Genomic DNA, 26,499 nt, shown 5'->3' on the forward strand with positions numbered 1-26,499 from the left:
ACGGAAATAAGGTAATTTATATAATTAAAGGGCGATAACTCTTGAGTGATTGAGGTGATATAGCTGGATATCAAAGGAGTCTGAAATACTATGCCAATACACATTCTGACCAAATTCGGTATTGATTGAACAAGGACTTCTTAAGTTATTGATCGGACAACATTCTGGGCGCTGCCCGCCTACCAGAAAGAAAAAAAACACACCTTCCCACCTTAACCCTGCAAATGAAACTATAATATGTCCTGTTCTATGAAGGGTGGTATAATAACTAGGCATGCTAAAATATCAAAACATAAATGCACCTGTATGTATTCATATTTCTCCAGTTTCTTACGCGTACATAATTCAGCGGTATGTGCGAAAACATGTTCATTTGAAAGGGGCATGCCCTCGAATTTAACAAAATTGATTTCAACGATCTTATATTATTGTAATATAATAACTATATCTTACATTTCCATCATTCCATCTTGATATTAACTTACATGAATTCACTAAATCAATTTTCTTTAGATAGATATATATCTCAGACCAAATTTCATAGTCATTTGGCATCAGCTGTATAATGTTACAGCTTCAACATAAGTAAGGATATTACTTTTAAAACCTTCAAAATCACCTCGCTCATGGTGTAACAGATATGCAATAAAAATGAACATAAATGATAAAGTAAAAATAAATGTAATTGTCCTAAGGATGTTCTCTTTGAAGTTTTATTAGATTTATCTTTCCTTTGAAATTAATAAAGGTGAAATTAATTGGTGTGTGTATCGCTTATAATAGTTTTAATCATTTGACATGATCAAAGTGTTTGGCTACAAATTCATAACCTAGGTATTTTTAAATGATCCTTCATCTAAGTACCTAATACTTGTGCAAGGTATAATGATGTTTTTATCATTTATAAAGCATTTAATTTTTGTGGAATTTCCAGCATGGTAAAGGTGAACATCGCCTGAGAATGTCAGATATCGACAGGGAAGGCACAAAGAAAATGTTACATTAATATCTTTAGCCTGTTACATCTGAAAAAAAAACATTTACCACTTTTTTGGGACTCATTGTTCACATTTTAGGTGCTATTGTTGCTGAAAGAGACTATATAAGATTTATGAGAAAGTCTATACGGTACACTAATTATGTACCGCAGTTGATTAAAATGCCACATTGCAATCGAAAAATTCCACTTTAGGGGCAATTAACATGACTATTTTATATACATAAACAAAAATGTATCTTTAATAATTCAAAATGATCTATGTGCGGTCATTGTTTTGACCTGATCGTAAATATTACCTTCATACATAAAAAATATCACTTGAGCAAGGGAACCAAATATTTAACTAAATAGTAGTAAGTTTTATGATATATCTCAAATAGCGTCTGGCACAAGTTTTTACAAGACTCCAATGATGATGATGATGATCAGTTAGATGATGACGCTTTACTAAGATGCTTATTTAATTTGTCTTGTTCTAAATATATTTCAGAATATGATAGGAACGCTTTATTATTATATTGAACAAGAACACTGAAAGCGATGCACACGCTCGATCGGTTGTTTTGTTAAAAAGATGCATATTTTAACAATAATTAATGCCAGCATTTGCTTATGAGCATTGCTTCAAATTAGGATTTATATAATGGTCATTATGTGCTAAGTTTCATGTGGATTTTTAGCTCGACTATTCAAAGAATATGGAGAGCTATACTACCCACCCAAGCGTCGGCGTCGGCGTTGGCGTCACCACTTTTAAGTCAATACCTCAGCGAATACATCATGTATTGCATTGCAACTTTACGAACAGGCTCCCAACCACTTAACCTCCTTCTTTTATCAAGTAAGATAACTCTATATTTCATATTATATAATTGTTGCCCCTTTATTATGAGACTTAGACAATCTGGTTAAGGTCTTGCATGTTAGCACACATAGGATAATATCTCAGCAACTACTCGATGTATTTTGTTGAGACTTTATACAAGTTAGATAACTGTATTTTGCAAATAATGGCCCTTTATTATTAGACTTAAAAATTCTGGTTAAAATTTTCCATGTAACCACATTTATGTTAATATCTCAGCACATCATGTATTGCATTGAAATCTAATATTTAAAACAATGATCCATGCATGTTTCGCCAAAGCTTTTCAACCCTTACATTGAAAAGCGGTGGAATACTAGTAGTCGAGCGCGCTGTCTCTGTGACAGCTCTTGTTTGTTTCTAAGTTACAAGTTTCTGCACGGCAATGCAGACGATACCAAGTCTATCTAAATTATAACATCTTGACTTTTTTTTTCCAAACAACCAATTTATCAGCTCACAGTTGCACATTTTGAGTTCTTGCAGTCATGTTTATAACCAGAATGAACGTGCCAGGTACTTGTTTGGCGGTGAAGATGATAAAAACAATTGTGTAACTTTAAGCTAAAAAATAGATAAATCAATGCATCACTTCAACAAGAAATGATAAAATCAAAACAAAAAAAACTAACAAAAACAATTATACAGTAAATATAAATTACGCATTTCCCTTTCAATATATGTCCCAAACAATTTCAAGTCTTTCAATCACATCATGCAGGAAGCAATTAAACATCTGGAAATACTGAAAAAGTCAAAATGTCCACCATAAAACAAAACAGACAACCAATATATTAAGATAATAATATCAACTGCAGATACTGTCACTGACATGTGCAGCATATTTTGCCAGAAAACAGATAACAACAGGCTTGTTAATAAAGATTAGAATTTACAGTTTTTAAGAGATTGTAATCTTGATGTGGCATAAACTTGAATTTTATGACACATTCCATGATATGATATTTACAAGACCTAATTCAAATACTTTATCAGAAGAACACAATCATGAACCCGGTACATTTGACATGTACCTAAAAGAGATAAAACAGAAGTTAGTTGTCTAAATATCGTTTAATAATCAAAATATGGAGTCAAATATCAATCATATGTATCTGGATGTGCTGATATTATTCATGTGTTTATATTTTAATGAGAAAGGTGATCTGAAGATAGCATATTGAAACATAAATTCAAATAATTAAAGCAATGTCCAAAGGGTTGGCATTTCTTACATTTTGCTCATTCACCCATCAGTGCTGTATTATAATGTTTAGCTCAGCAGCCTCTCATTCACCCACCAGTGCTGTATTATAATGTTTAGCTCAGCAGCCTCTCATTCACCTATCAGTGCTGTATTATAATGTTCTGCTCAGCAGCCCCTCATTCACCCACCAGTGCTGTATAATAATGTTCTGCTCAGCAGCCCCTCATTCACCCACCAGTGCTGTATTATAATGTTCTGCTCAGCAGCCCCTCATTCACCCACCAGTGCTGTATAATAATGTTCTGCTCAGCAGCCCCTCATTCACCCACCAGTGCTGTATTATAATGTTCTGCTCAGCAGCCCCTCATTCACCCATCATTGCTGTATTATAATGTTCTGCTCAGCAGCCCTTATTCATCGATCAGTGCTGTATTATAATGTTCTGCTCAGCAGCCTCTCATTCACCCACCAGTGCTGTATTATAATGTTTTGTTTCTGCCTCTAATTCACCCATCGGTGTTGTATTATGTTTTTCTCAGCAGTCTCTCATTCACCTATCAGTGCTATATTATGCAGTTTGCCACACAGTAGTGATTCAAGAGGGTAATGTATAAACTATGAGGCACTAAAATCTACCACAAGTAAATATGTAGCAAAGCTGGTTACAAGTTACACGCTTCCTCAACCACACCTCATCTGTCAGGAGTCACGAAAACTTGGCCAGATCAGGTCCTTCGATCACATTGGTTATTCGATATTCAACCATTATGGATTTGAAAGCCTTAAAATTTGTTTCAATATAGATATTATGAATTGCAAATGTCAAAATGTAGAGGATTCGCTGGTAAAACCTAGAAACGTAAAACAATCCTCAGGAATTGTTCTCACAAAGAAATTCCAGCACTTTAAATATTTTGACAATTCGTCTTTGTTACCTTCAAGTAATCTTTTGCGCATAGAATTACATAATAAACAGCATGAAGAATGCATAGCCGCAGCTGGTAAAGCAGTGCCACATGTCTGTGACAGAACTCTGCGTGGATAACGGCCCTTTACTTCATTACAAACAGAAGTTTGCATAATTATACTGCATACTTATGCAATAGCCATGAAAATCATTAAATTAGTGGAAATTATTTAAATTGCTGCAAAAAATGCATGGAAATTCTAAAATAAATTGACACTTATACAGGCTTGAGAAATTCAAAAAGGAATTGGGAAAAGCCATCATGTGCTACATAGCCTTCATTATTGCACTATATTTGTATAATTATATAATTACTGGGAGGATGAAAACTAGGAGGAGGAAAGAGTATTGGATGAAATGAGAGAATAGAATTGTAGCAACAACGGGACAAGTACAAATTTCAGAATAACAGGGGCTACACTGGAAGTATCTGTCGGTCTTAGAATGTTGCTTAAAGGGAGTAATTAAATATTCATGAACATTAATTTGAATAGTTCATGAAATGGCAATTGTTTCTCTGACAGTTTAATTTAGACAATTATAGTAGTTCAATTGCCCATGAACCTTTCATTAGTGTATTGAAGCAGAAGTTCATTAACATAATTTGAAACCGTGAATGTTCATAATTGTTTTGTGATTCATACGTATATATGGTACAAAAACATCTCTGGGTATATAATGAAATCAAACTTGTCAAGAAAGATACCTGTTCAGTATTTGTATCAGTTAACCTAAATGAGTCAGCCTATCATAACTATTTAAGGCAATAAAATACCTTCAAGCCATCACACACAGCAAAACCACAGAATTCCCAATGGGAATGGAAGTACCAACAATTTATCATTTTGTCAGGTTTCAGATAATTGATAATTGTGTATGTGCTGTCTAGGCAATATCAAAATTATCAGCTAGCACACCAGGAGATGCCCCACCTTTGAAAGTATGAGCCTATTCAAATATCTCATTGCTGAACTCTTCAAAGTCCGCTCGTTATTCAGACCTGTTGAGGTATAGCCTATGCAACCATTCCTGAAACCACCTCCAGGATTTACTAAGTGTCATGCTTTTTTGACAATCATAAGTCACATGATCATGAAGTATTGTTAAAAACACTTAACAGTCTTGACAATGATACTCAGAGGCCTCTGAGTCTAATGTTCAAGTGCACACATACTATGATACATATCTACAGAATGTGTCACCATTTACTTATAAAGAGAGAAATGTATAAATCTTCTATAAACTTCTTTATAATAAGCTGTATTAAACTATAATGAACATCCAAAGCACCAATCTGCTCAACAGTATTTCTCATATTACAATGTTATATAATATGTATGTGACTCAAAAAATCTTAGATAATTACAAGAATAAAATAGTAAGACAGTTGTTGTTTTTGGAAACATGCAAAACCAGATAACCCCCCAAAAAACAGATATCCCCTCCATACTGTCTCATACTGTTCCATGACATTTGATGTTGCCAGAGAACATTTCTGCCAAAAAGAGCTAGGTTTGGGAAATATGGAGTGGACACAAAAGATATGACTCAAACCTTTGACCTTGAACTGTAACCTTGAGCCAGTTCGCCTGAATTGAGGGTTCTTCATGTCATCTTGATGTGGTGAACATATATGTTTCATGATATTACATCAAGGTATTCAGGAGATACGAAGTTAACACAAAAGTGTGACAGATGGACAGCTATCATCACTAAACAAAAATATATATGTCTGCTCCTATATAATAGCATCGGAAGAGACATAATTATTTCGAAAACAAACAACATTGAAAAATCTTCAACTTCTAGAGACCTGAAAAAAATGTCAGTTTTGTTTGTAAGATTCATTTATTACATTGCGTGCTATGAATTTGGACTATTTTCCGCATTTCCTACTGTTTTTCCAAATTTTAAACTTGATTGAAGGGGTGCAAAATATCAGGTGCATAACTGAGATGATTTCAAGATATTTGGTAAAAATGTCTCCTAAAATCCAAGGTATTCGCACCTCAGTGTTGGCAAAGATGCACTTGTCTTTGATTGGAAGCCAACTTCATTCCAGGAGATGAAATCAATTCAATTAAAGAGATTATTCCTTTGAACAAATATGCATTCTTGAAATGCAGTAAATATCACGATTTTTTTCAATATAATCAATTTCTTGAAGAAGTTTCCTTGATTAAACAGCGAAACTTAACTTATGCCTTGCGCAGCAGAAAATATCATACAAAAGCAATAACATATTTTGGTTGATACTACCTGAGATATAAGAACATTACCGTTTTATTTCACATTTACATAATTATCTTATATAAATGCCTTCCTAATTATACCATAAGACTGATTCACATGAAGCCATGCAGGAGTCTAAAAAATGGAAAATAAAACAGTCCCAATTATTGTTTGCCGAAGAGAAAATTTGAAAGAACGCTGACTGTTTATTTTGGAGGACTGATTTGCAATTCCCTTTTCTGATTTGACTTTGGATTGAAAAATAATTGTGTGTACACTATTCAAGCAGGAGAAATGGAAAGCGGAAATGAAAATGGCTGGAAATTGCTGGTCTGGAAGAATTAGTCTGGAGGCTTTCAAGGAACAGGTTGTTTTGAACAGTCTCGTAGAAACAATCTTAAAATTGTACCTTGAAATATTTGAAATTGAACATGAATTTCTTTCATTAATGAATTATAGAATCCTCAAACATATGCTGTAGCTTTCTGGACTTTTGAAAGTTTCGAGACAAGTCTTAAATACTGGCAAAACTCTTGAAGGTCATGGTCATGAGCCAATGTATTAAAAAATATAATGACATAAACCTAGAAAGACTTGTATTATGGATGTCTATAGGAGCAACTGAGCTATCAAAGAAGACAAGATTTAGTTATGTCATATCAAAATAAATAATATAACCACATGTCATTGTTGACTTTGCATGGGCAATGACTCAAGGTCGTTAGGTCGAGATGACCATTGTTATCATTGTAAGCTAGCTAGGTTACAGTTAAACTGATGTGATGCTGGGTCAAGGTGTAATATGCCAGCAAGGAAACATGTTCACGAAATCTACTGCACATTAAAGTTCAATGGCATGTTAAGAGCATGTTCAAATAGATTTTTATGAAGTCAAGAAAGGTGTGTGAGTTGAAACTTTAGGACATATTTAAGAACTTACAGGAATTGAGACTGAAGTAGCCACTTCGGATGTAATTAAATGTTGAGAAGTATCCATTATACATACAAATTTCCTAATATTTTTCCATGAGTAACACACCAGATGAGTTACTAGCTTAAAGCTGCACTCTCACAGATTGAACGTTTTGACAACTTATTTATTTTTTTGTCTTGGAAGGAGCCAATTTTTGCATGGAATCCATGGAAACCAGTTATATAAGACTGCTAACAAAAAATTAGATCGCAGATAGTTATATTTAAGTTCAAAAATTGATGTTTTATGCATTTTTCTTAAACCGTTAGTAACGGTTTAAGCCATAAAACATTAATTTTTGAATGAAAATATGAAAATCTACGATCTGATTTTTTGTCAGCAATCATATATCATTGGTTAGCAGGTATTTACGCAAAAATTTGCCTTTTTCAAAACAAAAAATAAAAAAGTTGTAAAAACGGTATATCTGTGAGAGTGCAGCTTGAAGTGTTGATGATATGATACGGTATAATTAAGGGAGATAATAACGAAGGAGCAACCGCACATAATAATTTCTGATTTTGACATTAAATTAGAGGGCAAAGTTGACAGTAGAAAAATAAAACTTGTTTTAACACTGTTACATAAAACTAGAGGGCAAAGTTGACAGTAAAAATAAAACTTGTTTTAAACACTGTTATATTAAATTAGAGGGCAAAGCTGACAGTAGAAAATAAAACTTTTAAATATTTTAAACACTGTTATTTTTTATTACTGACATAAATTACGTAACAATTAAGATATTTAAACCTACTCAATTTATGTGAAGTCTGTCAAGTAAGCATTATAAATTCTCTCAGACCAGCCAGACCAGAAGCTAAAAAGAAAATAATGGATTCTTATGTGTTAAATGCCATAAATCTCAACACAGATAGTCATAGATCAGAAGATTGTTCAAGTTAAGGTAACTACAAAGTCTAATTACACTATCGCATGCTGAAACTGAGGCTTTCAGACCCAAAGTAACAATTTATATGGAGTTGGTTACCCCAAAATTTACATTAATGGTTCACTGGTTACATCTGTATTTGTAATATAATATCAAACTGCTTTAAATTATATCCTTTTATTCTTTACAAAATTACAAACATCTTTGCTCCCTATCATTTTTAACCAACTTTCATCCGCACAGGATGGTTTCTGTCTGAATTTTACATGACCAATAAATTACAGGGCTGCTGCTACTGCTTCAACAAGTATGCGTTCAGCAGTATTCAAATTTAGGACCATTATCAACAGCTAAATGACAACATGACAAACCAAGAATTCCTAAGTACCTGAATATCAATGGGAATTACGTCCCTTTGAAGTTAAAAAAAATGTTAACAAACACATTTTCTTCTATTTATTTCTCTTTTAAGAATATCATAACAGAAATGCACTCTGAAAAAGAGAGTCAGATCCTAATATTATAGATAGGATGCAGGCCTTTTTTCGATCAAGATTTCGGGTTAAAAAGTGTGTCCTATACACAGTGTAATACAGTATATTAACCTTCAAAGCACGGCTGTTCAATGACATGTATATGCCCTTTATGGTGACCCTATATCAAAATGTAAGGAAAATCAGAAAGTAAAAGCCTTTCATTTAAAGTGACACTCTTATTCAATATCAATGCATACACATGTATAACAAATATCAATTTTGACTTATATACCTTTAACTATTTACTAAATAGTGCATTTTTGGAAAATACTCATTACTGATAACAAGATTGTAACCGTGTATTTAATAGCAGAAAGTGCAAAAATATTAAATGATTGGTGAATGCTAAAAGATTTACTGCGGTCTACTATAGTCTCATAAGGTAGAAATACCGTGTTTTATGCTCATTTCTTTCAAATTAAACTCGGTATCCTTTATTAAAACCATTGTTTTCGACATTTATTCATCCTTTTTGATAAATTAAAACAACTTTATTAATTTTGGTAATCTTATTTTGGGAATAAGAGCGCATCGTTAAACAAGTTGCAATGATGTTTTCGTGATTTGTTTTTACACATTTAATTGGCGCCAGTTCTAAGAAAGTAATTTATTTAAGGGTCGGCGGCGATGCAAAAATCGATTGAGGGACCAAAATTTTAAATGTTTTAAAAAATCAACTTCAATTTAGTTTTGAGGTTCAATATTTAACAAGCATGACTCATATATCTGATGCCATGAAAAACTGTAATAGGAGTTGAGCATTTTTAACGAAAGAATATTTTATCAGATTTCTAATAAAAAAGCATTTTACGTTTTCCGGAAATGTCCTAATACAAAAATAATATGTTTGTGACTCAAATTTATCAGAATTGCACAGTCAACAATGTCTTGTGGCTTTGTGATGATTGCAGCTTAAAAAAAAAGATATATGCATTTTTGTAACCAAGAAATGAATTTCATCCTCGAAATTTCATTAATTTTCTAAATTACTTTCATTATATCATCAGGATCGCTCAAGATCAAACAATATTCATCCGATCTTCAACAAAAAGTGAGCACCTCTCACTCCTCAACTAATTGTTTTTAATGTGTTAAAAATATGTCATCATTAATTTTTGAAAAACACGACATACTTCTAAGTTCGCGAATTATAATGAATAACTCGGCCTTCCTCATGCAGCTGAAAACCGGCATTACATACATGAATATTTACATGAATACTTGTTTAAGATATGAGTATCTGAAAATCATTTATTATTTATCGCATTTGAGTAATGTTCAACGTAGGCATACAGTACCAGGATATATGTTCTTACTTGTATTTGCCTTAATTATTCCAGAAACCCTAAACGCATATTCTATTTTGAACTGTGTATTTGTATTAACGTAAACTGCATCACTGGTTGTATTTGGCCTATTGCAAACCTGTTAATAACCTTATGACTTTAAGCGAAACACGTAGATAAACGTACGTTCAAGCAACCTACAAAACAAAACATAAACCTCTAGCGGTTCTACATGTAAAAGCCCCCCCCCCCACATGCCCCCTCCCCCCTCCCCCCACACACCTCCTCCAAACGAAAATCGTCCGCGTTTAATATTTTTTTCTTGGGGGAGTTCACCCATATTATCACAATCACGTTTTAAACCAGATACATTTAGGTTCTGAGGGAGGGGCGCAAGTCAAAATATTTCACACCTAAGGTACCCCCCCCCCCGTCTAACGTCAAATCCTGGGGCGATGTTAACATTTACAAGTTCATTTTGTTTTTGAAACTACCGTTTTAAAATGCTTAGAATCCGTATTACACAATGCATTTAATTTTGCTGGAAGAATTGTATTTACATATGGATGGCATTTATGAGTCAAAGTTTACGTTTAAACGGGGGCCAATAACAATTAATCCCACTCCCAGTTTAACACTGGGAAAGACAACTTGGTCTATAAAAGGACGTCTATGCTTTTCGATTACTTCCACTGAAACATTCTTAATAATGTTTGTTTTATTAAAATTGCTTGTTTGTTAGACATTGATTGGTTTCATAACACAAACAAGTTGATTTCCGCTAAAATACTTCTAAAAACAGTAATGATCAGTACTAAGATTCAAGTGTACCGCATATTAAAGGTGATAACTGTAACACAATTATGTATAAAAAATTGATGAATGAAACAGATGAAAAGAAATTGATAGATTTAGCGAAGTTTTTCAAGATTATACTGGATTATTTTATTAATACACCAGGCTAACTAGCGCTTACCTCATTTTTTTCTATAAATTGTCACAAATTAATATAAATATTTTTATTATATTTGTCTTAGTTGACTCCAGAAGATAGAATATAGCGTTTTTCTTCTTTTTCTTAGTACCTACACAGCTTGACCGATTTAATTTGTGTATGTTTATTTGTTGTAAACCTCGTATCACATGTATTATATGTGCAGAGTGTACAATAAACTTGAAACTTGTACTATCATTTATTGATATTCATACTTTACATGTTCACTGATAAGTGTATCGAGCCTAGTATGTGATCTGGTATGATTAAAACAGTTCAATATCAGGACATGTTAAAAGACAAAGAATATTAAATTAACAGTCGAGAGAATTTCAGAGTTGTCAAGCGACGAGCATGTTTAAAGTATGGTTAACATTTTTGCATCACCCTGTACGGTTGGGTTACGCTCGGTGCTCATTGGCCAGTTGGTAAAAAAAGAGTTCTACAAAAAAAACCTTAAAATCTTTATTAAGTTCATCATTTTTTGTTATTTGTTTCAATGTTTGACTTAAAAAATAGTTATTGTTTTCATCAAGTGTGCTTTTCTTTTTCGTTCTATAATATTATCGAATGTAACATGCTAAACACGTGTCTGATAATTATTCATCTGATATCATTGCGCGGTTAATCGGTCACAATTTAAAGATGAAAGTAAGCGAGAGGATGCTGCATTTTGCAGTACGACATTATCGATGTTTTATGGTAGGATATGTGTTAACAACAGACAGTGATTGTTTATTTTGATTTATAACATGTTAAAGAATTAGACTGAAATGATTATACACATCAGATGTTATTTATAATGGGGAAATCATGGGTTTATTACAGTTGACAATTGTGGTCAAAATTTCATGCTTTGTGATATTTAGTTTGTTACTTGTGGAATGCAGATTACAAAAAAACAAAGTCATTTTAATTAACAGGCCAGTGGATGTTTTCTTTGGACGAACTGTGGTGTTAGATCCATTGAAGGACTTAAATATACATGTTGAGCACGGGGATTCGTGCTCTTTGAAAATTGTTAATAAAGACATTTTGCCGGAAAGTGCTGGAAAACTAAGCAAATCTGCATTTTCCTGTAAATTCATCAGTGGGGAAGTTACTTACATCCACTATGGAAGGATATATGGTGTCCATGAATTTCTTACTTTGCTTCAATACAATTCACAGAATGAGACATTTATCACTCAGTTTTTCATTCAGTTCAATATCATTGGAAAACCATATGAGGTTGTTACCAAAAATGTTGCGGTACAAGTAAACAGCTATTCGGATGTGAGCTCACCAATAGATTCATCAGCTCTTCAGTTCTCATTTGACGAAAGCATTAATTCATGCTTCATTAGTGTTTTACCACAATCTCTTGGACTACCTCAATATGGACAGTTGCTGAACAAAACCTTATTTAACATTGACTGTAAACAATTTTTGGCTTCCGATATAAGGTATAGATACTATGCACATAAAAGTGTATCAAAACATGACTATATTCCTATGCAGCTGAAACTCCTAACAAAACTTGGAGAAGTGGTCAAGGATGAATATTTTCAAATGGAAGTAGTAATATCCTCCGGCACAGACAACACTCCCCCGGAACCCAGCAATAGTGCCACCTTCATAATGGATTCAGTCAGCCAGACTGTCCATACACCAATCACTGTTGACATTTTGTCAGCTACTGACGGACAGACACAGTCGGATAAACTTATATTTAACATTACTCAACCACTAGGCCCCGGTGAAGGAATTATTATTAATACAGATAATGAAGATGAACCAATTAACCACTTCTTTCAGTATGAAGTTAATGATCTCAAAATTGCTTATAAGCCCACAAAATCTGATTCAAACATCAAGAGAATTTTTCAGATATGGATTTCCATTGTAGACCCAGAGGGCCTGGCCTCAGACCCATTGCTGTTGATGATTGTTGTTGAACCAATGAGTACAAATGCACCTGTTGTTACTGAAAGTAAAGGTATGTTCTTAATCGAAGGCCAATCAAGACCAATTATAAGCCCAGATATGCTTGAAATCTCTCATGTGGATAACTTAGAAAGTGTCAGAATATATCACATTGATGGATTAAGGCATGGTCACTTGACTCTCCCAGCTGGGAAAAATTATTTCACACCTGAGGATCTAAAACATGGACTAGTGGTTTATCATCATGATGACAGTGATTCACTCAGTGACAATATTGTCTTCCAGCTTTCTGATGGACAGAATGTGATTACATTTTTATTTCCAGTAACAATTTATCCAAAAGATGACCAAACTCCTATCTTGATTGTTAACAATGGTCTTGAAATCCAGAAAAATGACATAGCATTGATTTCATCTTTAGATTTGTCAGCTTCGGACACTGACACTGATGACAGTGATGTCATCTTTGTTCTTGAACCTCCCTATTCAAGTCGAGGATTGATCATAAAAAAGCAGCCGGAAAAACCATCAGATACAAATGAATGGCATTTTCATAATGGATTTTATGTGCAAATAGTATACAACTTTACTCAGCTGGATATTTTGAAAGGAAAAATGTTTTATAAGCATGCAGGATTTCAATCTAATGAAGCATTTATGGATGACAGAATCAGGTTTAAAATAATAGATAAGGGTGTACCACCAAATAAGTCCCCTGTTCATGAAATCCATGTTAAAATACAGCCAATTGATGACATACCGCCCTATTTGTATCCAAACACAAAGCTTGAACTAGATGTCACTGAAAATGGATGTACACCTGTTAAAAGGAAAAATTTAAGATTTACTGATGATGACACAAATGACCGGACAATTATGTACACCATAAAAAGGCAGCCATATGATACATTTGATTATGGGCCGTTAGAAGCAGGTAAAATTGTTCAATGTGATACCTCTGAAAAAATTCTGACCCAATTTAGCCAAGCTGACATAAACCATAACAAAGTTTGCTTTCAACCACCAGCTACAGGACTTGGACTCGCTACAAGAACTCTGCAATTTGACTTTAGTGTTGAAGACCAGTCGGAAAACATTCTGACAAATCAAGTGTTCACCATTATTATTAAGCCAGTGAATAGTGTTCCACCAGTGGTTATTAACACTGGAGCTGAGATTGTTGTAAATGGTGAAATTGTGATAACTCCACAGATGTTATTTGTCAAGGATACTGACCCACAGAATATTGTTATCATCATGAGTAAACTTCCACAGTTTGGTATTTTGTATAACAATGGCTCTGTACTTGAAACAGATAATACCTTTTCCCCTTTTGACATTGAAAGGGGTAAAATTGTGTACAGAAATCAAGAACATGATGAAAGTTCCAAAGATATGTTCATGGTAGAAATATCTGATGGTATACATTTCATTCCTATGACATTCTATTTGAACATTGTTAAAAGAAGTGAAGAACCCTTTCAAAGAAATTCTGTTGCTGATAATGGTAAACTTACTATCCATCATAAAATGAATGAAAATGGTACAATTACTTTAAATCCTGAACATTTCAAAATATATGATACATCCCTTAGCCCAAGAGATATTGTGTATTCTATTCAAAAGTATCCATTGTTCGGTTTATTATTATTAAATGGGCAAGGAAGCAGTTATTTTACACAAACTGACATTTTAAACAGAAAAGTTATGTATGCTCATACTGGCTCAGACGTTGGAAGAAATCAGGCTGAGGACAAAATCATACTCTTAGTTCTTGGTACGTCAAATGTATTACTAAAAGATGGGTCCATACTTGAAAGAATTGAATTAGTGTTTGAAATTCAACCAGTAGACAATCAACCGCCTAAAATAGTAACACATGATGATATAGAGGTTGCTGAAGGAAGAACTGTACAATTACGAAGGGAACATATTGATGTTAATGATATTGACTCAGAAGAAGGTACTATTATGTGTATGATAACAGAACAACCTAAAAATGGATTTCTTGAAAATAAATCACCAGGTTCAAGGGCTGGATTACCCATATCAGCATTCAATGTAGATAATATCAGGAATGGTGACATATTTTATGTACAGAATGTTCATAAAGGTATTGAACCAAGAAGTGATCAGTTCCAAATAAAATGTTCAGATGGAAGAAACCTCAGTGGTGACAAGAAAATATCTATTGCTATACTTCCAGCAAATGATGAAGTTCCTGAAGTAGTTGTGAGGGAATTCATTGGCTCTGAAGGCATGGACATAAGAATAGATGCTGCTATACTAGAGGTGACTGATAAAGATGAACCTGGTGATGAGTTGAATGTTCTTATTGTCACTCCTCCTAAACATGGTAGAATTGTACAGCAATCCCTAACTGGTGAAGTCCAAGTACAAAATTTCACTCTCGACAAAATCCAAGAATTTTCTACAATTGTGTATGAACATGATGGCTCTGAGACTACTACTGATGTGTTTGTGTTTGTTCTGTCAGACGGTATTCACAATGTCACAAGGACTGTCCCAATAACTATATTTCCAATTGATGATGAGCCGCCGAGACTTGCTGTAAACAATGGACTTGAAATAGAGAGCTTGGGAGACAAAAGGACTATCACAAATGAAATGCTGAAGGCTGTGGATGTTGACTCTTTGGTCAGTAACCTTACATTTATAATCAAGAAGATTCCACAGTATGGTGTCCTGACAAAAACTGTCCAAAATACAAAAGTGAACCTGATTTATGGGTCTAACTTCACACAGACAGACATTGATAACAATCTTGTGGAATATATCCATTTTGGCAAAGATTTAAAATTAGACTTAATCAAGTTTGATGTGACAGATGGTTTGAACTTTCTTATTAACAGATATTTCTATGTCAAAATTAAAGGCATGAATATGATACATCCAGATGTTTTTAATACAGCTCTTATTCTGCAAAACAATGGAGGTGTAACATTAACTAGGGCTATTTTGACTGACTCTGAGATTAAAGTATCCGAAGAACTACTTTTCAACATTACTGTTCCACCAAAACATGGCCATTTAGAATATGTTGATCAGAGTGGTGAAAAACTTTCCAACTTCATGTTCCAATATTTAGATTCTAACAAAGTAAGATACGTTCACCGGAATGAAGATGAAGTGACGTTTGATGCCTTTGAATTAGAAGTAAGTGATGGTAAGAAACAAATGGCCAAAACTTTACGAATTTTAATCAGTGGACAGGACAATGATTTACCTGTTGTCATGGTTACAACTCTTAGACTAAAAAAAGGAACAAATAAAATACTAACGCCACTGGAACTTGGGGTCTTTGATGTGGACACTGCTGATGAAGATGTGGTTTTTACCATAACGCAAGTGCCTTTACACGGAAATCTGCTGTACAACCTCTCTAGAATAGTGACAAGGTTCTCTCAAAGTGACCTTAAGAAGGGCCTCATATCTTACCAGCATGATGGAAGTGAAACATTTTCAGACAGTTTAATTTTCACTGTCTCTGATGGCTTACACCAACATTTTTACATACCAGGGTCTGACATGCCTGTCCGTACACCCCAGGAAATGGACATAGAAATAATACCCATGAGCAGTGGTGCCCCTAGAGTAGTGGTCAACACAGGGTCTAACTTCTTGACTGAATTGACCAGCGGGCTAGGGTTTTGCATTACTGACAGTAACCTACAAAGCCAGGACTATGACAGCCCGAGTGATGTTCTGCGATACACGTTGACTTTCAACCCTCAGCATGGATTATTAAGAAACACTGCACAGGGAAATGGCGCCATCACCACGTGGACGCAAGGTAATTTAGTTATGACACAAGCAATTTTTTTTGCACCCAATTCCTTTATGTGCTATTGGTTCACTATTAGAACTGAACAATGCTTTCATCATAAAGATATATCAATGACTGAATATATATTATAATGCATTAAAAATGTCTTTTGTTTTTAATTAATGTTGATACAAGTATTTATTTAACACAATGATTTGTTTGCGTTTGTCAAAAATACTCAATTGATAAGTAAGGTCTTGGCAAATTCTGATAAAAGGTATTTTTGTGATTTTTTGTGTGGAAAAAAACAACTGATAGCAGACTGTAAAAATAGGGCCAAGCATCTGGTTATGTTAATTGTATCTTTATAGAGCTGATTATAATCTGCAGATTTCTTTAATAATCTCTCTGAATAGATTTTTATAATTATCCACACAATGAACTATATTTCAAAGAGTTTAAGAGCTAGTTTTGTGCCTGTAGAATTTCAGCAGAGTCTGGTCTAAGTTTTTGCTCTCTCTCTCTCTCTGATAGCAAGAACAAGTATTGCTGAACATACTAGCTGGATTCCTCGGCTGATAATTTTTCTCAGCTGAGGCCACATGGCATGTGTTTCTTGTTTTGTTATAGAATGATTAGCACATTTTACAGTCAATAAAAACAAACTGATAGCCTGTATTAAAGCAATCAACTCATTACACTGTCCTTTCTTCTAAATGGGAGGAATTGATCTTCATTTGTAAATTGTCATCCTCAGGTAATATAATAATATGAGGCTGTGAGGTTTGTGACCTGTCTAATGGCTCTATGTATGGGGTATTGTAGGTTATCTGTTACCAAATATTTCCTAAATTTTGTTTAATGGAGGATGAATGTCTGTATTATAGATAGTAATGGTTCTATTGTCAACTAGTTTCTTGATAATTGATTAAATTATGCAAATTTGTTGATACAGTATTTATTTGATAGTTTGTAGTCAATAAAAACTGGGTGGCTCAAGTACTGATCGCCACACTGTCGGTGTCTGCATATTAGCACAAGTTGGCATTTTCACTTTAATTATAACTCCAATACCCTTAATTCAATTCACTTAATACTTCACACAATAACTGTGTGTTGTTCAAGACCATCACACAATGAGGTTACATAACTCCATATTATCCTAAATACAAATGATGGCTCCTGTCATTGACTTAAAAATAAGGTTAATGATTTAGGGCACATTGTGTGAGGTTAAAGTTTTAGAGCAATTAAGATTTAAGTTAGAAATTTTACTAATGACTTCTTTACCCTAAGACTTAATATTTTACACAAGTATTTACAATTAACCTCCTTACAATGAGGTTCCATAACACCATTTCATCCTAAATAAAAAATTATGGGCCCTGATAGACCCAGGAACTTAGGTTAAAGTTAAACGGCACATAATATTATAGTCAATAATTATTGCGCACTGTCCAACATTTACTAACTTCTGACCATTGCAATACCATTAGATTGACAGTTGATATTTAAAAAATGGAGTTACTTTATAACTGGTCATAAGTTTTTATTAAGTCATATATATGTAAAACTTACATATTTCATCAATGGCATGTTATCAGAGCTGCACTGAATCAATGAAGTCTATAGAAATTAAGAGGGTCAGATTTCCATTGACTTAGTTCTTGACATTCTACCTGTAACATGAAGCTGCAATTAACAGTGGATTAATGTTACACACTTCCTCTTACTACCTGCTAAATGTAGTGGATGCAATTACCACCTGTCCCTATTACAAATAGGCCATGTGGCTGAATATTCCTGAAGATAGACTGTCTGAAACAGATGTTATTGTCAATTGAATGAGATAAATCAATTAATAAGATAAAAATAGAAATTTGTAGATGATTAATTAATACCTGATAACACGATACGTCATTTGATTTAAGCTATCAAATAAGTTGAAAAAATTGTTGTTAAAGATGTTTAAATGCAATTAATATTCATGTCAGTTGATAATACTGGCTATATGTCGAGCTGACAAACCACCAGTTAATACATGCTAACTGTGAGTTAAGTGAAGGCACATTGCCTGCATACATTTAGCTTCTGCTGGTCATAGTTATATTTCTAATTTGCATTCATTAATTGATAGTACTTTATCAACACGATCCGCTCATGTCATTATTATTTTAATCGTCACCTTTGAAGAAATACCTTCAAAGATACCTTCAAAGGAGACAAAACTCATAAATAATGTATGTACAAGTGTTCTGCTCCCGATTTTGCATAAGTTTTTTAGATCTTAGAACGGAACAATTATGCAGAGCATGATAAATTAAATAAATTATAACTGTATGTAAATGGCACTTAAAGCTGCACTCTCACTGATTGTTATTTCAGTCATATAAGTTCCTGAAACAGCTGATTTTGGCATTCAATGCCTTTATTTCAGTCATATAAGATAACTCACAAAAGAACATATTTCAATTGTTTGGTAAACTGCAGAAAATTTCATTTTTTTAAAGCGTTACGTAGTAAAGCTTTAGGCCAAAAAACATCAATTTTCAAACGTAACTCATGATAAACTGAGATTCAGACATTTACGTAAGAATTGGCCTATTCAAAGACAAAAACTATAAATGTTGTCAAAATGATATATCTTTGAGAGTGCAGCTTCAAGTGCTTATTTATATGCAAGTCGTGCCTGTTAATTACATTGTAATTTCGTTGACATTAAGTTATTATTATCATTATTAATTTATTAATGTTTCATGGCTAAGATTACAGCAGTATTTTTTTTTCTGACACATTTAAAGGAAATCTGCATAAAATCTAATTCTAAAGTGGATGTTGGTATACCAACAAGTACAATGAAGTTATGCCGCTTGTCAAGCGATGAAATCTGCTTGGTGTAAGCCACAATGGGGCTGTCTTATGATTGAGCATATATAATATGATCAATAATTTGAAACCATTATTTTTTATTGCTTAAGTCGCAAGATATTTAAAAACAAAAAGACTCATGGAATGAACATTTTGGCGACTTTTTTGTTATGGAATGAGCCAATATTTGCGAAAAAGCATGGAACCAGTGATACAAGACTGCTGACAAAAAATCAGATGGCAGGTTTTAATATTTATGTTCAAAAATTAATGTTTTATGCATTTTCCTTAAAGCCTTATCACGCTTTTAGCCAAAAAACATTAATTTATGATTGGAAATATGAAATTCTTCCATTAGATCTTTCGTCAGCAGTCTTATATAACTGGTAGAGAGATATTTACGCAAAAATTGGCTCATTCCAAGACAAACAAAAAAAAGTTGCCGAAACAGTAAATCTGAGAGAGTCATGCAGCTTTATTAATGTCCGAACAATTTTATCAATTATTTCATTGCTTCATAAATGAAGGCTTTGTTATATGCCATTCTAGTTCAATTTTTTAAAATCTTAATAAAGCATTCGGTGATTCATTCCCAAAGTAAGATGACTACGGTATCCTTTTCGCTGACTAAAATGATATATTTTATATGATATATTTTTATAAATGTTATAGTCATATGACGACTGAAATGCCATAACATTACAGTCAGAAAAAAATACCTCTGTCCTGTTTTCTTCATTATAAAGATGGCAAGGGAATGACTTTGTAATTCACAGATGTGATATGTAACACTGTAGCCACCCTTTACTATCTCTAGCAGAAGATAGGGTATATCTCAGTAATGTCATTTTGATCAGTGGAAACCCCCTGACACATCCAGGATGGGATAACAGCCTGATAAGGTTACCTTTGATTGATTTACCAACATTTTATAGAAATATAAAGAAAAACTGTGTGGTTTCATGTTGATTATATACTCAAACACTTTCGACATTCATAACAAATCATCAATATGCATGCCTTAATTATAAGTAATCCATTTTCTTTAGCAAGGTACATAACTCTCGTTTAATTAGTTGTCCATTGACAAGACAGCCACCCAGAAGCTATATGCATCTTCTTTAGCAAGTTCCATTATGTATTGTTTAATAAATTGACCGTTGTCAAGATGACTGTCCAGAAGGCCTCTTCTCAAGTAAGGTACCTAACTCTGGTTTAATGAGTTGTCCATTGTCAAGACAACTGTCCATAAGGCATCTTCTTAAGTAAGGTACATAACTCTGGTTTAATGAGTTTTCCATTGTCAAGACAACTGTCCATAAGGCATCTTCTTAAGTAAGGTACATAACTCTGGTTTAATGAGTTGTCCATTGTCAAGACAACTGTCCATAAGGCATCTTCTTAAGTAAGGTACATAACTCTTGTTTAATAAGATGTCCATTGTCAAGACAACTGTCCATAAGGCATCTTCTTAAGTAAGGTACATAACTCTGGTTTAATGAGTTGTCCATTGTCAAGACAACTGTCCCTAAGGCATCTTCTTAAGTAAGGTACATAACTCTGGTTTAATGAGTTGTCCATTGTCAAGACAACTGTCCATAAGGCATCTTCTTAAGTAAGGTACATAACTCTGGTTTAATAAGATGTCCATTGTCAAGACAACTGTCCATAAGGCATCTTCTTAAGTAAGGTACATAACTCTGGTTTAATGAGTTGTCCATTGTCAAGACAACTGTCCATAAGGCATCTTCTTAAGTAAGGTACATAACTCTGGTTTAAAAAGTTGTCCATTGTCAAGACAACTGTCCATAAGGCATCTTCTTAAGTAAGGTACATAACTCTTGTTTAATAAGATGTCCATTGTCAAGACAACTGTCCATAAGGCATCTTCTTAAGCAAGGTACATAACTCTGGTTTATTAAGTTGTCTATCGACAAGACAGCCATCCAATAGGCATTTTCTTTAGCAAGCTACATAAGTCTGGTTTAATAAGTTGTTCATGGTCAAGATGGCTGTCCAGGAGGGGTCTTCTTAACCAAGGTACATAACTCTAGTTTATTAAGATGTCTATCGACAAGACGGCCATCTATAAGGCATCTTCTTTAGCAAGCTACATAACTCTGGTCTACTTAGTTGTGCATTGTCAAGGTGACTATCCAGAAGGCATCTTCTTAAGCAAGGTACATAACTCTGGTTTAATAAGATGTCCATTGTCAAGACAACTGTCCAGAAGGCATCTTCTTAGGTAAGGTACATAACTCTGGTTTATTAAGTTGTCTATCACCAAGACGGCCATCCAATAGACATCTTCTTTAGCAAGCTAAAAGCAAGTTACATAACTCTGGTTTATTAAGATGTCTATCGACAAGATGGCCATCCAATAGGCATCTTCTTTAGCAAGTTAATAAGTCTGGTTTAATAAGTTGTTTATTGTCAAGATGGCTGTTCAGGAGGCGTTTTCTTAAGCAAGGTTCATAACTCTGGTTTAATAAGTTGTTCATTGTCAAGATGGCCGTCCAGGAGGGGTCTTCTTAAGCAATGTACATAACTCTGGTTTAAAGAGTTATCAGGCCAGGAGGTATCTTCTAAAGCATGTTGTCAATGTCAAATCTTTTTCAAGTGCTTTCAGTATCAAACAAGTTAAGTATGCTCAAGTTGTTAGATGTTTTCCAGGAACCCAATAAGTTTTTATAAAGCTAGATGGCATATTTAACATTTGATCACCCATGAAACAAAGGCTTTGAGATAAAATCTCAGCAATCTAGCAAAATTTTAAGGATCAGTTACTTACCATGTGTTTTGGTGCAGTTTAAAGTGTGCAGAACTGGGATGTAATTAACTTTTTGTTACAGACTTTTGATGTAAATTTCTTATGTAATTGTCCAGTTTCTTTTTACTGGAAATATGCATGCATGATGTGATTGTTAGTTGATAATCTGTATTAACAAAAATAAGTTTAAGGCGACTGATTCATCACATAACAAATTTATTTTGGTAAATGCGTACTTTTAAATAAACCCTTTAACAAGCTACTAGTGTTCATGATTATATTTTGTTTTCTTGCCATGCCAGACTGTGTTAATCTACCGATTAACCTTATTCAAATCAATAATGGCTGTCACTGCTAATTTACCAAATTAAAACTAATGTATGGCAAAAATACTTCCATTCCATTGGACAAAATATAATTTTGAACACTAAATGCGTTTAAGGACAGTATCTGTAAATGTTCTTGTTAATATCAAGGAATTATCGATACATGCATCAACATTATATTTTGGGTGTTTTATATTGTTATTTCTATGGAATATCAATCATTTGTTTATATTATTACAATACAATGAGGATTGCATTATTTGTGGTATTGTTTCAATATCAAATAAAAGATTGTTGATTTAAGTCATTTAAAGTGCTTTCCGTTTATTATCACATGAGTGGAGAAAAAACATGAGGGAAAGAAAAAAGTGACAGAAGAAATTGTACATGGATTCAATACTTGATGTTTTACTCAAATCACAAATTTAGGATTTTTAATTTCTCGCTAACAAGGAAGACATCAAAACATTTGATACAAATTTCTGTAATTGAGCTTTATTCTGTGTCACCAACCATTATCACTCTGATACCTACACTGACATTCAATTGTTTAAGGATGACCTGGCTTGACACATTCAAAAAAACACCCCACTGAAATGCAACAAAGGAGTTAAATTTACCATATTATGGGTATTCAATTTCAATGGCTTTCAGTGTTGACATGATGGATTATTTATTTGTTGCTACTGATGCTTGATTATTTATTGCTGAAATGTAGATTAGAGGCCAAGAAAAAAATATATGTTTCTGATGTAACAAAACGTTACTGTTGTAATGGATAACTGCTCAATTTGGAGTTAATAGAATGGAAACTAATCATGGGGACAATTCGGCCCTGCATGTAGCCATAAATGATTTTGGTTATTAAAAATAGCACATTTTATCAAACCATTGAAACATTTGAATTCATGTGTTTATTTCTCCATTTTTTGTCTGATTGTTAGTTATTTAATAGGTTGTGTAGGTAAAAATATTTGTAACATCAAAGAACTTTGGTGTGTTTCTTTGTATCATGGATGGCCCGAATAAATGATTTATCAGCAGTATTGAATAATTGAATTATCATGGTACACAACACAGAAGAAATTATTATGTGAACAACATGTTGGATGTTATTGTTATAAATGGTTATTTCACCAACATGTTATTCCTGGCAGTTGGCCTGTACCTCTGGATATGTTTTGGATTCAAGAACCAGGTCGACATGCCAGACCAAGACACTGAGGGGTGAATTAGAAAGGTACAAAGTGCTTCTAAATGTTGATGTACTCACTTGAAACGTTTTTTGTTGGCACTGCACATGTTACCTAATAATAATTGAACCCCAGTGTATCATACTACATGTGTGGCTCATGTGGCTGATCATATAATGAGTGTGAGATGATTGTTGGCCCCCTGAACCTGGCTTCATGTCAACCGTCACCCCTGCATCTGGCTTGGCTTATCAGTATGATCAGGTTACTGACAGCTCACCTGGAATATGGGCAATAATAATCATTGGAAATATATTAAGGTGAGCACATCATGGTACACTCATTGGATCAGGATTACTTGGAAAATGTTTACATTGACATAAACAGTTTATCTTATATAATTTCCATCCTGTGATAAAGATCATATATCATAATTGCTCTTTAATACAAATCATCCTACAGTGGCCATGGTAATGTAAGTTAGTGTTACTTTAATATTTTTTCATTACCCACAATTATTTTGAGTAAAAAAAAATGAAAATAATTGTGGGTACCTGTCTGCTCATATTATCGGCAAACCCGACATATCATGCATCGTATACAATAGTATACATACAGCTCATGCAATACTCTTAAGTTTACATTATATTGGCACAGAATAACTTCCTTGCATATCATATTGTATTTATTTGTCCATTTCCCTAACTTCAATAATTACCTTTAACATAATGATTACCAGCCCTTGTGTTGACATCTCCTGGATGGTTCTGTACCCAGTCACAGAGGTCCCTACTCTGCAGGGCCACTTCCAAATGATGGGGCTAATTAAAATCCCATTAATCTCTCTCAGCAAGTTAAGGCCTATACAGCTGTGGAAGGGTCATATCTGTCACCAGTGTGACATCATGTCAGTTTGGTGTCAATCAAATCTGATTGGATTTAGTGGCTTTGAATTTGAATCAGCTAGTGTTCAGAGTTTCTTAGATGAACTGCAGATCAAAATATGACAAATGTGTGCAAATTTGCCCAAAACCAAGTTTGATTTTTTTCCAAAAAAATATAATCAGTATATTGAATGGTGTAGATGTGATCTCATATTCATATCTGGAAGCTCCGAAAATGTATCCATGTGTAAGAAAACCTCGGAATCCATTGTTCTGTGATGCAGACTCTGACAGGCTGACATATCCGTAACAAAAATCATTTCTATGAGCTGTCATAACTCTAATCAAGCTTCTAGAGAGTGATGGATCAAGCATCTGACCCACCGACACTGATCGATATAGCGGATATTGGTGAAATAATGAAAAATATCAATATGAGCAATCGGCATTAATTTCTGGGACTGGATAATTTCATTAGCTATTTTATTGCTGTTTCTATCAGAACAATGAACTTTGAATTCTATCAGTTAAACATATTAATTGTCATTTCCTGTCAATTCTGCTGAAGTTATTTTTGTGAAACCTGATTCTTCATTTACTCAGATAGTAAATGATATGACATCGAATGACTGAACTTGAAACTGTTGTTGTAAATGAACCACTTTCTATTACTTAAATACAGTTGTACAGTTATATTAAATTTCTTTTTTAGAACTGGTGTCAATTGAGCCGGTAAAAACAAATCACAAAATCATCATTGCAACATTTTGATATAGGGTCATTATAAAGGGCATTGATATGTCGTTGAACACCAGTGCTTTGAAGGTTAATATAGTGGTTTTGACAATCTTTCAGTCTTTGCCTTAATTTTTTTGAATAGCTAACTTGTCACATATCTGTTCAATGGAACATTAATTTATAAATTCATACGATTTGACCAACATTTAAAATCAGTATGGTCTCTGTACAACAATATAGCTTCTGGTCACATAGTTAGTGCACCGTAAGATCTTTTGGAGGTAACTTTATAGATATTCCTAGTTTTATACCACATTGAATTGTGTGGAACAGAGTCCGACCCACAGCAAACATAGCGCCCTGAAGGCCTCTGGCGTGCGGAGATTTTGCAAGTTCCTAGATTTTGCAAGTTCCTTCCTCAGTATCAAACGGACATCATACGTTGACAGTGCAACTTCTGCAATGGTCATGCGAGCACAAGCAAGCTGTTACGGGCCTTGCGGTGTTCTTAAATCAACATGGACATCATGCAAATGTACGAGTTCTACCAGGGTGAGCTGCTTCCTGAAACGTCTATGAACTTGCAAAATTGGTTAGAACTTGGGAGCTCAGTGAATTGGATATCTGTATGATGCCCGCAAGAGTCAAAGATGTATAATGTGGACATTTGGACTGAAAACCTGTTAGTATGGAGCTTGTAGTGCTCGCAGGTGGATGTCACCAGGGTACATTTACTCTGTGCATTTCTATAATGGTACAGAGTGACTTTAGGATTCTTGGTTTGCCATGTTAATTTAGCTGTTGATAATGGTCCTTAATCTGAATACTGCTGAACCCATGCAGCAGCCCTGTAATTTACTGGTTACATAAAATTCAGACAGAATGAAAGTTGGTTTAATGATAGTGAGCAAAGATGTTTGTAATTTTGTAAATATTAACAGGATCAAATTTACAACAGTTTGATATCATATTACAAATTAAGATGTAACCAGTGAAATATTAATGTAGATTTGGGGTAACCAATAAATTGTTACTTTGAGTCTGGAAGCTGAAGTTTC

The 26,499-nt window shown here is 33.8% G+C and overlaps 1 protein-coding gene across 1 annotated transcript in view; it reads left to right on the forward strand.

The window, feature by feature from the left end:
* The first annotated feature begins 11,589 nt into the window (after positions 1-11,589).
* LOC128228132 (extracellular matrix protein 3-like) overlaps positions 11,590-26,499 on the forward strand; it is a 75,859-nt gene continuing 60,949 nt past the window's right edge. Inside the window, exon 1 of the mRNA XM_052939255.1 lies at positions 11,590-16,689. Within this exon, the coding sequence (XP_052795215.1) occupies positions 11,763-16,689 (4,927 nt within the window). The 5' untranslated portion in view covers positions 11,590-11,762. The remainder of the gene's footprint in view (positions 16,690-26,499) is intronic.

This window comes from Mya arenaria, chromosome 3 (genome assembly GCF_026914265.1).
Source record: "Mya arenaria isolate MELC-2E11 chromosome 3, ASM2691426v1".
NCBI lineage: Eukaryota > Metazoa > Mollusca > Bivalvia > Myida > Myidae > Mya > Mya arenaria.